The sequence below is a fragment of the Serinus canaria genome, chromosome 13, assembly GCF_022539315.1.
Source record: "Serinus canaria isolate serCan28SL12 chromosome 13, serCan2020, whole genome shotgun sequence".
Lineage (NCBI taxonomy): Eukaryota > Metazoa > Chordata > Aves > Passeriformes > Fringillidae > Serinus > Serinus canaria.
The window spans coordinates 11,253,370-11,265,946 of NC_066327.1; the positions used below are offsets into that span (position 1 = coordinate 11,253,370).

General features: G+C 48.4%; 1 protein-coding gene across 1 annotated transcript; it reads right to left on the reverse strand.

Moving 5' to 3' along the window:
- Positions 1-4,647: 4,647 nt before the first annotated feature.
- On the reverse strand, positions 4,648-11,061 carry LOC103817291 (leukotriene C4 synthase-like). The gene is made up of 6 exons (XM_050979796.1): positions 10,794-11,061; positions 8,208-8,379; positions 7,315-7,414; positions 6,178-6,248; positions 5,862-5,943; positions 4,648-5,402 (listed from the first exon to the last, which is right to left on the reverse strand). Exons 2-6 carry the CDS (start codon positions 8,263-8,265, stop codon positions 5,276-5,278), a joined length of 438 nt encoding a protein of 145 aa, XP_050835753.1. The 5' UTR covers positions 8,266-8,379; positions 10,794-11,061; the 3' UTR covers positions 4,648-5,275.
- Positions 11,062-12,577: the final 1,516 nt, after the last annotated feature.

Here is a 12,577-nt window from a genome sequence, read left to right on the forward strand (position 1 = left end):
CAGCAGTCCTGAGCTCTTATCCTAGCCAACTGCATTCATGAAATGGAGCCTATTTTAGCCACTCACCCATTGCATGCTTAGAAGCAGAGACCACAACAGCTCACTGGCTTCGACCTCACTGAAATGATGATCCTTAACTTTTAGCCCTGGCAGGAAATGTTGCCTTAGTAATTTGGTGTCACCCACCTTTCTCTTGTCAACCAGTGGCACATCAAAGCAATGGTTTTGCTTAGACTTTACCACACTATCAAGTGCCGGAACGGTTTTTACTGCACTGGGTTGTGGCCAGTGGTTAATGTAAAGGAAGAACTTGCCTGCAGGTGAGGGGCCTGCTCTCACTGGCCTGTCTGAAACACCCTGTACCTGCATCCACTGCTGCATCTACACCCTGATGGTGTGGGGGTGATGTTCAAGCCAAGCACAGTGTTCTCCAGCTGCAGGTATGACACAGGTCAGCCACAGTCACGCTCTTCACCCGAGTGCATCTCAGCCTCTTACACCCACAGTCTCCAATTCCCCCAAGCAAAGCACTCCTTCCCCTGACCTCACTCTGTTACACACCCAGCAGATCTGTGTGTCCATATGTTTGCTCAGATCAAAAGGGCTCTGGATCTCACTGCCCATAGTGTTCTTCCTAATTTTGGCATTGATGGACACATAGCTCAAAACGACCATACTGCAAAGCAGGCAACCCCCAAAATGCTGTGACAATGACAGCGAGGTGGGGTCAGTGAGTGTGACTGAGTATGGGTGAGTGTGCGCAAGTGTGAGTGAGTGTGCGTGAATGTGCCTGAGTGTGCACAAGTGTGAGTGAGTGTGCACAAGTGTGAGTGAATGTGCCGAAGTGTGCACTAGTGTGCCCAAGTGTGCATGAGTGGGCCCGAGTGTGCATGAGCGTGACTGAGTGTGAGTGTGCGAGAGTGTGAATGAGTGTGAGTAGTGTGCATGACTGTGCGTGAGTGTGCGTGAGTGTGCGCCAGTGCGCCTCTGCAGACTCAGCACATAAAATAAGTCACTGGCAGGGATCATTTCTCTCACACAGCTCCATGTGGCTGCCTTTCTTTTTCCTTGCCCTTCAAGTCATTTGCATGTAAACAAGTAAAACTACGACAAAGGGTAACAAAGTGACGGTGAGGAACGGTGAGGGGAAAGGGAACCGTCCCACAGTTCTGCTCGGGAGACTGCATCCTCCTCACAGCTCCTGCCGGCTGGCTCCCCAGAGCTCTGATCCTGGTGCTGCTGCAGAAAGAAAGGCCCATTGAGAAGTCTGGCTCCACATTAGCATTTGAATTCCCTTGTAGCCTGTTGTCAGATGGGCAGGAGGTGGGTGCTAGTCTCGGTTGCTCAGCGCTGATACACAAAGGTGGCTTTAAAAGGTCCTTATTTTTCTGAAGGCAAGAAATGCATTGCTCAGACTGTGGATACTTTATTCTTTTTTTTTTTTCTTTCCCTCTCCCATTCTTCTCCGTTTCACCCCTTTCCTGGGTCAGGCTGAGCCACAGATAGACACGTCTGGGTATTGTTAGCCCTGTCTGACCTACTTCTCTCCCTCCCCTCGGCCCCGTGTTATGGATGCTGGTGCTATGGAAACCTGCTTGACATGCCAATGCCACAAAGCCGGGGCCACCAGCTGCACCCTCCTTTCCCGGCCCCACGGGAGTTTCCCTCCCAAAGAGCTCCCCAAAGAAAGTTAGCAGCCCTGCTTTCCGGGGAAATTCAAGGGTGTTCCCCATCCGTCCCACCAAGCCGTGCTCCGGCGGGACTGGAGCGCTCTTCCGTGGGCTTGGGGACACCGGTTCTGTTCCTCCTCATGCCAGAACCAAATATTTTGGTCTGGTGGCAACTTGTAAAGCCGACGCTGCCCGCACCAGACCGTATCCGGCACGGGCCAGTACGTCTCGGATAGGGAGGTACACGTGGGTGTCCTTGAAGTTTTCAAGATAATAAGCTACAAACTTCTGCACCTTGATCCCAAAGCCTTCCAGGAACCTGGCTGGGATCCTGGGAACGCGGCGGTGGCAACGCGGAGGTGGCAACACCTGCGTTCCGGCCGTGCCGGCTGCGAGTGGCCGCGGCTCTGTCCGGGGACAGAGCTCTGCACTTCCACCGTCACTCGCGTGGAGCCCGCCCCGCCGGGAACAGAGGCTTGTTTACAAGTTCAGCCTCTGTACCTCTTGTGATAAAAAAAGTTCTCGCTGGTTCTGCGGGTTTCCTTTGATCTCTGGTGGCCTCCCATCCGGCTGCCTGCTTATCCTGGGGGCCTGATGGCACTATCAGAGTGGATTTGCTTCCAAATACCGTATGCCAAACGTTTTTTCTTTTTCTCCCCGCTGCTGGCAATGAACTGGCAGCCGTAAGGGGAGGAAGCAGGAAGGAGCTCTGGAGTCCGCAGAGCGCTTTGCTTTATGTCTGTCGTGAGCGTCCTCAAGAGATTCTTGCGAGGCTCCAGGACTCCCCTACCCAATACCTTAAAGCCAGAGCCTGGCCCAGCACGGATCAAACTCGAAGAAAGGCAGATCAGTGGATGAGTGCCAGAGGCCGTGGCTGTGCCTGCTGCCCGGTGAGCCCATCCCAGGCACCTCTTGGGGTGCAGCCAGCGGGGCTGGGGCACAGGCGACGAGCCCGGGGCCGTCGGTGGTCTCTGCCCTCGGACACCCCAGGGCCCCCCGCCGCCCCCGGCCCGCCCTCGCTCAGCCGCGGGCCGCCAGCGCCCTCTCCCGACGCCGGGGAGAAGCGGCGGGTCCGGGACGGGCGGAGCTGGCACAAATCCCGGGAGGAACGGGGACACGAATCCCGGCAGGAGCGGGGCTGACGGCCTGGGCCTGGCCCCCATGGCGGGGGAGCGGTGGGATTCTCCCTCCCTCTTAGCGCTGGACCGGAGCCCATGGGAGCGCAGCAATGCCGCTGGCGGCTGGATCACCTTTAAACTGGTGTTCACGGGGTGGCTTTCACCCTGAGGGATGGACGGTGACCCGGGGTGGAGGTGCAGCCCCCCAGCACACCTGTGCCAGCCCAGCAGGCCCTCAGCACTTCTGCAGCAGGTTCAGGCAGGCACACTGGTGCCATACAGCACCAGCACAGCGTGCTGGGCCGCTGCATCATGAATTGAGTAAATCCCAAAATCATCGACTGTTTGAACCATCGATCAGTGTAAAGTGGTTTTCTTTGACTGATGAAGAAGCAGAAAATGACAGCAGCACTGGTGGAGGGGAGCAGCTTCCCTTCTGCTCAGGGCACTGAAATGGCCCCTCTGACAGTGGTTTGAAGGACTGATGATGTGCCCATCAGATTTTCTATGGCAGAACTGGTGGCAGTTCTGCCACAGAACTGGTGACAGGCCTGGCAGCCACCAAGGCCAGAGCTTGACTGCACCGTGCCAGGATTTTTAATGGTCTTCTGTGCATCCAAGGGGAGAAGCCGGCTACAATCTCACTGCTGAATCATTAATTTCCCTCCTCTGAGTCATCCTGCGGCCCTGTCACACACAGAGTGGACACAAGGGGGGTTGAGGTGGGCAGTGGCTCCAGGTTGATACAGCAGGTTTAGAAAACTGGATGTAGGATAAAAGACAGAGTGTGTCTACAAAACCAAGGAGTACCCACTTTGACCAACCCTAGAAAGCAGAATTTTGATGCAGAGTCAGGACCTGCACCAGCAGCTGGGGCTTGTCCTTCTGCATTAACTCTCTGGGAGGTGACTGGTTATACTGGTAAAAAGATAAGGACTGGGGAATATCTTCAGGACATGGCAGGACCTGTTAATGCAAAGGCTAAGTGAAATCTTACTGTGAAATCTGTTCCTCCCTGACCTTGCCAAGGCAGAACCAGGGTTAAACTATGCTCAGACTTTTCTGACATGTGTCACCAAAGATGCCAGGAGAAAAAGTTATTGTTTATCTTGCTGTGACACCTGAGGATTTCAGTGAGGATGAGGCCCTGCTGCACTGAAAACTTTGCAGGGAGAAGTGTTGTACAGTTATTTTTGTTTGGCTTTAAGCCTTGCCCTGCAGCATTTGCCAGTTTCAATGCAGCAGCATGACTCCAAGGTAGGAGAGCCTGAAAGGGAAATTGACTGGATGTTTTGCTGGAGAAGCCAATTTAAAATGCATGGAAGGAAAAGAAACAATGTGAAAAATTAATCATTTCCTCCAAAAAGCCCTTGCCTTTTGTTCTTACAGTCCAGATATGCGTACTGCTGGGAAAAGGAGGGGAGAGCAGTGGGCTTTACAATGTGGTTGGACTGGCATCATGCTCATGCAATTATTTTCATTCTCTGAGTTTGCTGTGAATTCCCCCCATGATGACACACAGAGCACTGCTAGCGTTTCCTGTGGCACTAACATGAGCACCAGTGGCCAAAAGCCTCAGTATTGTGCATACTGGACTCATGAAAATCCAACCCCTCCTGATGCAGGAGGGACCTGAGCACTGGGTAAACCACTTTTTGGTGCTTAGTGGCTCAGTACCCAATTCATGAGCTCAACATCTCCAAAAATTAGTTTCTCCCTCTTCAGACCTCTCCTCCCATGGCGCACAGGGTTGCAGGCTTTGTTGGATTGCATGTCAGGGGAACAGAGGCAGCCACCTTGCACTCACTCATGTTTCTGTTCTCTGCTAGCTGCAGACTCACAAAGAGACACCCAGGACAGGAGGTTCAGTGACCTTTTATTTGTGCCTGTTGTCACTGGGCCAAGTTCAAAGTGGCACACACAGCAGTTGTGATGAGTTTGCTCACTCTGATTCACAGCAGTGGCTGATAGCCAGCATGAGGGCACCAACAGACTTTTGCATAACATGTTGGTGGCTACTCCAGTTTATCCCTCACCTCTTTTGTTGTGTCTCAGCCCACATCTGGTTCCAAACAAATGCTTTTCTTAGGTGTGGGCCTTGGAAAACTGGAGTCTTCTGTGCCTGGGCTAAGGGCAGAGCTGCTGGATAATGGGGAACACATGGCACTTCTCTTTGGCAACTCACTGGGAAACTCAGACTGAGGAGAGTTTGTTTTATATGTCCTTGTTTGGAGTTGTTGTTTCCACATCAGACACAATGAAGCTGCCAGATGTAGAGCACTTGGCACACCAAGTGCCATGGGGGAAAAATATCTCCTAAACAGCTCAGCAGCTCCTGCCAGTGCTGGACAGTGAGGAAGGAGGTGTTAAAAGCTTGGGTGAGGGTGGATTTCTCATTGAGGGCTGTAGAGTTGCAGCCAGTCTGTTAAGGTGGGCCGGAGGGAGCAGGACTTGAAGATGAGGACAGTGGTGAAGCAGAGGAATGGGTCATGCTGTGAGAAGCTGGAGGACGTTGAGCCCCACATAGTGAGAGAAGAAGAAATGCAGGATGCCCATGGCTGACACTGCAATGAGAATCCAGAGAACTCCAGCGCTGAAGTATATCGGGGCGAGTCTGGTGGGAGAGAGACAGCTGCTGACACTGAGCTTCCTGCCTGGGAACAGCCCCTTCCTCCCTGCAGAGGTGGGTGGAAAGGCAGCCCCTGACTGTCCCCTGCCCCCTGCGTGGGGTCCCATTCCCTGCTTCCACCTCAAAGGAGCAAACACACACCTAAAAGGGCTTGGGGCAGCCCCAGCCTTGACCAGTATCTGTGCCTCAAACCTGTGTCCATGTTCACATTATGCCTCAGAGACAAGGCTGAGTCATGCAGGAGCCCTAGAGCACCCAAGAGTCTTGAGTTTTCCCAAAGCACATCATGTTTCCAAAAACAACCCCTCAGGAGTTACTGTGTAGTCCCCTGAGGGCTGCTGTGTGTGAGTACATGTGTGTAACTGTGTGTGTAACTGCGTAAGAGTCTGCAAGAGGGTGTAGATGTGTGGAAGAGCATGCAAGAGTGTGTGTGAGTGTGTTTACCTTTCTGAGGGTGATGCCTTGTATCCCATAAAGTAGCAGTAGCGGGCGAAGAGATAGAGCAGACCCAAGGCTGCAGCCAGACCTGTGTTTAGGAGAGATCACAGTGACCATCTCCAAAGGCTTTTCAGAGCTACTCAGAACCAAGGATGTAGCCCAAAGTGAAGGAATAGAGACTCTGTGTCACCTGGCTCTACCATCCCATCAGAGAAAAAATTACTGCTTAATTTGTTGTTCAGAAGTTGAGCAGGACCTGAGGACTGAGGCAGCACGCAGGGGAACAGATCCAGTGACAAACCAGGTAACGGGATATTCTCACCTTGATGGAAGAAGAGTCCAGCCTGCCACAGAAGTGCCAGGAAGATGGGAAAATACTCAGAGGAGTTCACCCTGCCAGGAAAGAGAAAGGTCATAAACTAGGGAAAGGAAGGAAGCTCTTCCTCTTTTGCTTCCCCTAGCAGTTTCCAGAGACTGGAGACTTTTGCTTTTTAGAACTAATGTTGTCATAAAAAGCCTCCAGGCTCCAGTTCCTGTCCCAGCTTTATTCACAGAAATTAAACAATGGAAAGAAGAGGGTCGCCAGGTTACAAGAAATTAAGTAAAAGATTCCCAGGTCAGACTGTGCACAGAAAGGCTCCATGAACCACTCCCACCACTGCTTCCCAAGTGCTGCAGCTCAAACCCTGCTGTACGACGTGCCCCAAAGCCCCAAGCTGTAGGGAAGGTCTGTCCCTAAAGTACATAAGGCCAGAGCAGCCTGGGCTTTGTGCAGGAGTTGGAGGGAGCACATAACTCTTGGGATTGTTTGTATGCCATGCCCTATCCTCCCAAAGGCACAGTAGCACCAAAAGATGCCGGATGAAGCTGAGTCTAGGCTAGTGAAGGAGCAAAGAAGGGGTTGGCTGAGGGGATCCAGCTCAAGCTACTCAGTTGCTTTTTTTCCAGTGGTCAGCTACAACAATATGAAAGCTCCTCCCTCCCCACTGCAGCCTTAGCACAGAAGTCACAGCAGAGATGCTGGGTTATCCTCATCCCAGCACCAGCTAAGATCTCTCTGGAAAATTGTGTTTCACAATCAGTGAGATTCAGAGAATTTCACTGACTGTGAAACACAATTCACTGAAACACAAAAACACTGATTCAGAGAATCTCACTGATTGAAGCTGCCTGAGGTTTGTCACCACTTGGATAAAACTAGTCTAAGTGTCAGGCACCAAGGGTTATGTCTTTAGGAGCCCTTCACTGTACAGCAGAGATTCCTGTGTGCTTTCTATCAGCAATGGCTGGTTTAGGACTCAAGAGCCAACTCAATCCTGGTGTTAACTCTTCAAGCCATTGATTAACCTTGAGGGAGGTAATTGCTTAATTACAGTTCCAGGAAAAGAATTGCAAAGCAGGGGAAAGGAAGTGCAGTTACATGAGACCTGACAAACTTCAAGTAAGAGGAGTTTCTTACTGTGCTCGAAAGATCCTTTCAAATTCGGGAGGGCCTGAGATCTTTGGAGGTGAAATGCCAAACAACCTCCTAGCATGGATCACCTGGAGGAAGAAGTAGGCTGCAGCAAAAGAGAGAAAAGTAGCAGTAGTCAGTCCTATGGCTGGGCATGGTGGAGTCAGGAGCCGGCCAGAGGCTGGGGAAAAAGATCTGCAGTCTCCTCCTAACCCCACACCTCCACACAGCAGAGAAAGTTTGAATAAAATCCCAGGCACCTTTTAGATAAGAAAAATGAATGACTCAGAGCTATAGTGAAGCAAGTAATGTACTACCAGGGTTATATGCTTTCTTGTATAATCAGCAGATGGTAAAATTGTTGCACAGTTCAGATGCACTTTATTACTGACAATTTCAAGGCTTTTCATTCTTTTAATTTTTTCCTCTTCTAAATTCTGATATCTGTTTAGGGATGGAACTGATGCCACAGATAAGCCAACCAGATACTGAATTAAATTGGCATGCAATGTGGACCTGTGGCTGGGAGATGTTCCATGTGGCCCACCACAGCCCATACTTCCACCTTTTCACACAGCAGCTCTTTGTATGCTCACATCTACATGCACTTCAGGAGCTGCTGTAAGCCTAAAGAGGGAAATTCTACATGTTTGCAGAGGGAAAGATCTACCAAAAAAATTCTGAGTGGAGGGAGTGGGTCAGTTCACAGAAAGGGCTTCCCCTGCACTCCTTTGGTTGAATGCTCTCCAGAACCCAAACAAGATATCAGTTCCCTGTCTGAAAAGCAATGAATTGCCAGTGCAACAGAAGACATTAAATATAAAAGCAAAAGAAAATCAGTGGAGTTACAGTAGATTGATCCAGCCAGTACTTGAGCACACACACCCAATGGTCCCTACCTTGCTCCAGGACTCCCAGGACTGTCACGGCAGCCAGCCAATGAATCTGATCCAACATACTGACTTCTCCAGAACCTAGAAAATCTTGTTTCTTGTTCAGAAGTTCCTCTGGCCAGGTTCAGTCCTTGCTGATGTGACAGTTTGCAATGGTATCTGGCAGCTTAGGCTTGTTCTAATTGAACAAAGCAAACATTTAGTCTGTGGTATTGACACCCAGGAGCAGCCTGGTGCCCGTTATCATGCGCTCTATGGAAATGGAAATCAGTGGAGACAGGTTTAATGGAGTATTTCCTTTCCCACCCCGCCCTTTTCCAGGAACAGAGTTAAGAGGAAGTGGAAAAGCCAGTAGACTGACAAATGTGAGAGATAAGGGAACTGGAGCTGAATGGATGGACAAAAGTCAATAGCCCACTAACCCACTCCCTCCAGGGCATCTGCTTTAGGCCAGAGCACATCCCCTCTGCTGATGTTGCAGGAGAAACCAAAGGTCTGCTTGGGCTGTTGTGTCACACCAGAGCACAGGCAACATTCCAAGGTACGTATCCCTGTGTACATAATCCTAAACAGGCTCTGGTTAGCATCTGTCGGGCACAGAGAATGACTTATGGCCACAACACTGAGACCCTGCGTGAAAAACACTCTGAGAGGGTAAGAAAGGATGTGATAAAGTATAAAAGGTCTCTAGAGCTGTCCTGCACACTGATATTTTATCTGGGGATGGTCCTGCAGAATGACTGCCAGACACCAAGGGGGTTTCAGAGGCAGCCCTGATCCCAGAAGGGCTGGGAGATGTGCATTTAAGGCTTCAGACCAATCCTCAGCACAACCAGTTCTCACCATAAACACCAGAGTGATCTCTTTGTGGGGAAAAACCTGCAGAATTCATCAGGACATAGCAAAAAGAAAATTACATTTTCACATGTCAGAAGAGACCCATTTGTTTGGTTCCCATCTAACAGCACAATAGCCTGGCACAGACAGAAGCTGCTGGGACCACCAGCTTTGTTTCCTTCCTCTCTCTTCATTCAATGAATTCTCCCATCAGACCAGGGAAAAAGGAAAGCAGGCTAAGACAAAGTGACCGTTGAACACCACTGTTATAGAAAGTTATATTACAGCAGTTTACAGAAATTACATTGTACACCTGATGTCTTTGATAAGCTTTCTAAGAAGCAATATGCTGGTTCTGGTTTTCTGCCTCTCTATAAGCTATAAAGGCACCCAAAATGGCTATAACAATGTCCCAGCTTGGTGTTTTTCCAAATAGCAAATACACACCCCATTGTTTTTCAAACACCAACTCTAAGATTAATTCCTTTATTTCAGAATTGAACCTTTTTCATTGCAGTGACTGTTTAGAAATATGAGGAACATTGCGTCTATTTAGTTGTCAAAGAAATTAAGAACTCCCCTGTGTCACCTTAAAAAGGGCAGAGGTCTTGTAGTGCTTAATGATGTTTGATTTCCCTTTGCTCCTGTCTGATAACAGCCTGCTAGTGACAGAAAAAAAAAGAAAACAACTAAGCAGAAAAGATTTGAGCTTACACTTCCATCAGATGACAGTGCACTGTGAGCTGTATCAACAGTGTCAAATGTGTGCAATGGAATCTGGGCCAGGAGGAGCTGCACAGGCTGCCACAGAGCATTCCTGCTCTCCAGATCATCACTAAACACAAAATACTTCTAGCATCATTTTCTGTCATCATCTAGCATGATCTAAATATAATAAAGGCCAACAGAAATATGAATGAATAAACAAGCACAGATGTCTCCCCCCTCCTCCTCCCTCCTCCATAAGCATAATTTTTCAAGCTGTTTTTAAACTTTTGAAGAGCAACCTTTTCTTGTCCCTGTTTCTCACCATCAGAACTCACTTCATTTTCCATTCTCCCTCAGTGCTTACAAGGAACAGGTACAAGTACCCCAGTCCCAGCACCAAATGCCCCTGGGTGACAGACTTGTCATGGGTGAGCAGCCTCTGCACCCATGGACTGCAGCATATTGTGATACCTCATCCTCTGAAGTGACACAGATACCCCTCTAGGCAAAGAAAAGTCCTGCAGTCCCAGGTGCACCTCAGGGGGGATTTGCTGAGCAGGAGCTACTGAAATTCTGCACCCCTCTCCCACTCCCTAGCTCTGCACTCCAGGATATGCTGTGTGAATGTGGCCCCAGTCAGAGAGCACAGACCAAAGTCCTCACACCTCCCACTGAGTCAGCACTGCAGGCATTTCTCTGTGCTCATGGTTGCTTCTCCCACCTCTTCTTGTAGCCAATAATCCTTTCTGCCTCCTAATTTTCATTGTAGGGATACACTCTTAGCTGGATAGCAACAATAATAGGGATTAAAAATAATCTTGGGAAGAAAAATTATCAACACATTGCCTTGGAGGAGTTTTGAAGCATCCATAGGGCTTAGAGCACCTATTATTTACCTGGAGCAGCAGGGCAAGGAGAAGCCAGCAGTGCTGAGTCCAGCACTGTTACATGCAGTAGCATCCCCTGGAAATGTATTTCAGGAGCGTATAACAGCTCAAGAGCTTTCTGTCAGAGGAAGGGAAAACATTTTGCAGATGAGCAACTCACCCTTCAGCTGTGAAGCGTGGAGGTGCCTCGTTCTTCTAATCCTATTGCACAAATATGGAAATAGTTTCTAATGCAGGTCGTACTTGTGCTTCTTTTCCTTCTGAATCCTTTTGCAGCCACTATGTACAGCCAAACCCATGACTGTGGGACTGCTTGTGAGAACAGTTACTGTCTTTGTAACAGCCAGAAAGAAAAAAAGAGGAGAGGGTTCATTCAAAAGATTTTTTTCTCACAGAGAAGAAAGATTTTTTCCAGAGAAAGAAAGAGAGCTCAGCCCTGAGCAACTCAGTCTGTTTAAGTACAATTCCTTGGGGTGGGGTGGTGGGGCTGGTGATGTGCCCTCCTGACCTCCCATTCCCATGGAGACTTCTCTTAAACTCAGACCTACATGTGTTGAGATTTTCCTGGAATTCGTGGATTTTCCATCTGTGTAAGGAAGGACACACTAAAAATATGTCAGGGGAAAGAAGAATTCATTATTTTCCTTGGTAGGAATGCAAAACTGGCCACGTGGAAGTGGGGATAGCTGATAGAAATAGACAATTTCTGCTCTGTGATTCTCAACAGGACACAGAGCAAGTCATAAGCTGGATCAGATCTCCTGACCACATTGAAATGTGTTCTGGGTTCTGCGTTTTGAAAAAACCATAAGAACTTTGCATGACAAGAATTAACAGGTCTTCCTAAAACGAGCATCTATCCAGAGGTAAAAGAGCTGGTGGTTGGTTTTGTCAGCAACATCCAGATTGGCATTATACAGCTCATCTCTTGGAGTACAAACTCAGTGTATGTTGGAGATGTGCCTTAGCCTGTTCATCCAGACCCATTTCAGACCATGTTTCTGGCATTTATATATCTATGGCAGATCAAAGAGTCACAAAAATATTCACAAATATTTAGTTATAGCAAAATTTCTAGGGGCCAAACCAATCTCTGGGCTGCTTGAATGTTTCTGCATGGAGCAGGACCAAGCCAAGCACCTATTGACAGCACTTCTCATCTCAGTAAAGGTGAAGGGCTTCACTTTAGAGATCAAACAGGGAAAACATAAAAAGTAATTTTCTAGAAAGCAAGATGGAAAGCTGAGTCTTTGGAAAACCACATAAATGAATATATATACTCATTTATTTAGGGATATTTTGGAGAATTTTTTAAAACTTTCTTCTAATGGAGTTTAGTGAGCTTTATCCATTTGCACATTAAGTCTGACTGGAGGGCACATCAGTATAAAAGTAATGCCAAAACTCTCCCCCTAATTTCTCATCCAAAGGCACTGGTACATGCAAATGAATTATACCCCTTCATTTATGATCAACATCTGTTAAAAGTATTAATTAAATGTCTCTCTTGCCCTGCCTTGTCTTGTGTTATTGTCACACAAGGAAAGCCTTTTCCATGTGTTTGGCCAATTTTCCTACCTCCTGTTCAACAGAAAGTCAGGAATAGCTAAAAACCAAAAAGGAACAATGCCAGAAAGTGGCTGGCTTCAAGAATAAATCTCTGGAGCGATAAGTGCATATGTCAGGGAGGGGGAGGATTTCCCTTTGCAGAGGGACAAACAAGCCTTTCAAACATCTTCGGAAGCTCTTATGTCAACATCCACTTAGTATTATCCTATAATGATGTGGGGAAAAAATTGCAAGTGTACAGGGTACATCAGAATACATCAAAGGCTGAAGAGTGGTCATGAAGTGCAGCTTTGCTTTTCCTAAATTACAGAGGTGAAGAAATAGAGCTGTTCAGCATTTCTATCTAGTTTAGATCAGCACACCCAGATGGTGGCT

Excerpts from the sequence above, each read along its gene's own strand:
- LOC103817291 (XM_050979796.1), bottom strand. The coding sequence starts at position 8,265 with ATGTTGGATCAGATTCATTGGCTGGCTGCCGTGACAGTCCTGGGAGTC. Across the intron at positions 7,415-8,207 it reads CCTGGGAGTCCTGGAGCAAG|CCTACTTCTTCCTCCAGGTG; the intron begins GTAGGGACCATT and ends CTTTTGCTGCAG. Across the intron at positions 5,403-5,861 it reads AAGGCATCACCCTCAGAAAG|ACTCGCCCCGATATACTTCA; the intron begins GTAAACACACTC and ends CTCTCCCACCAG.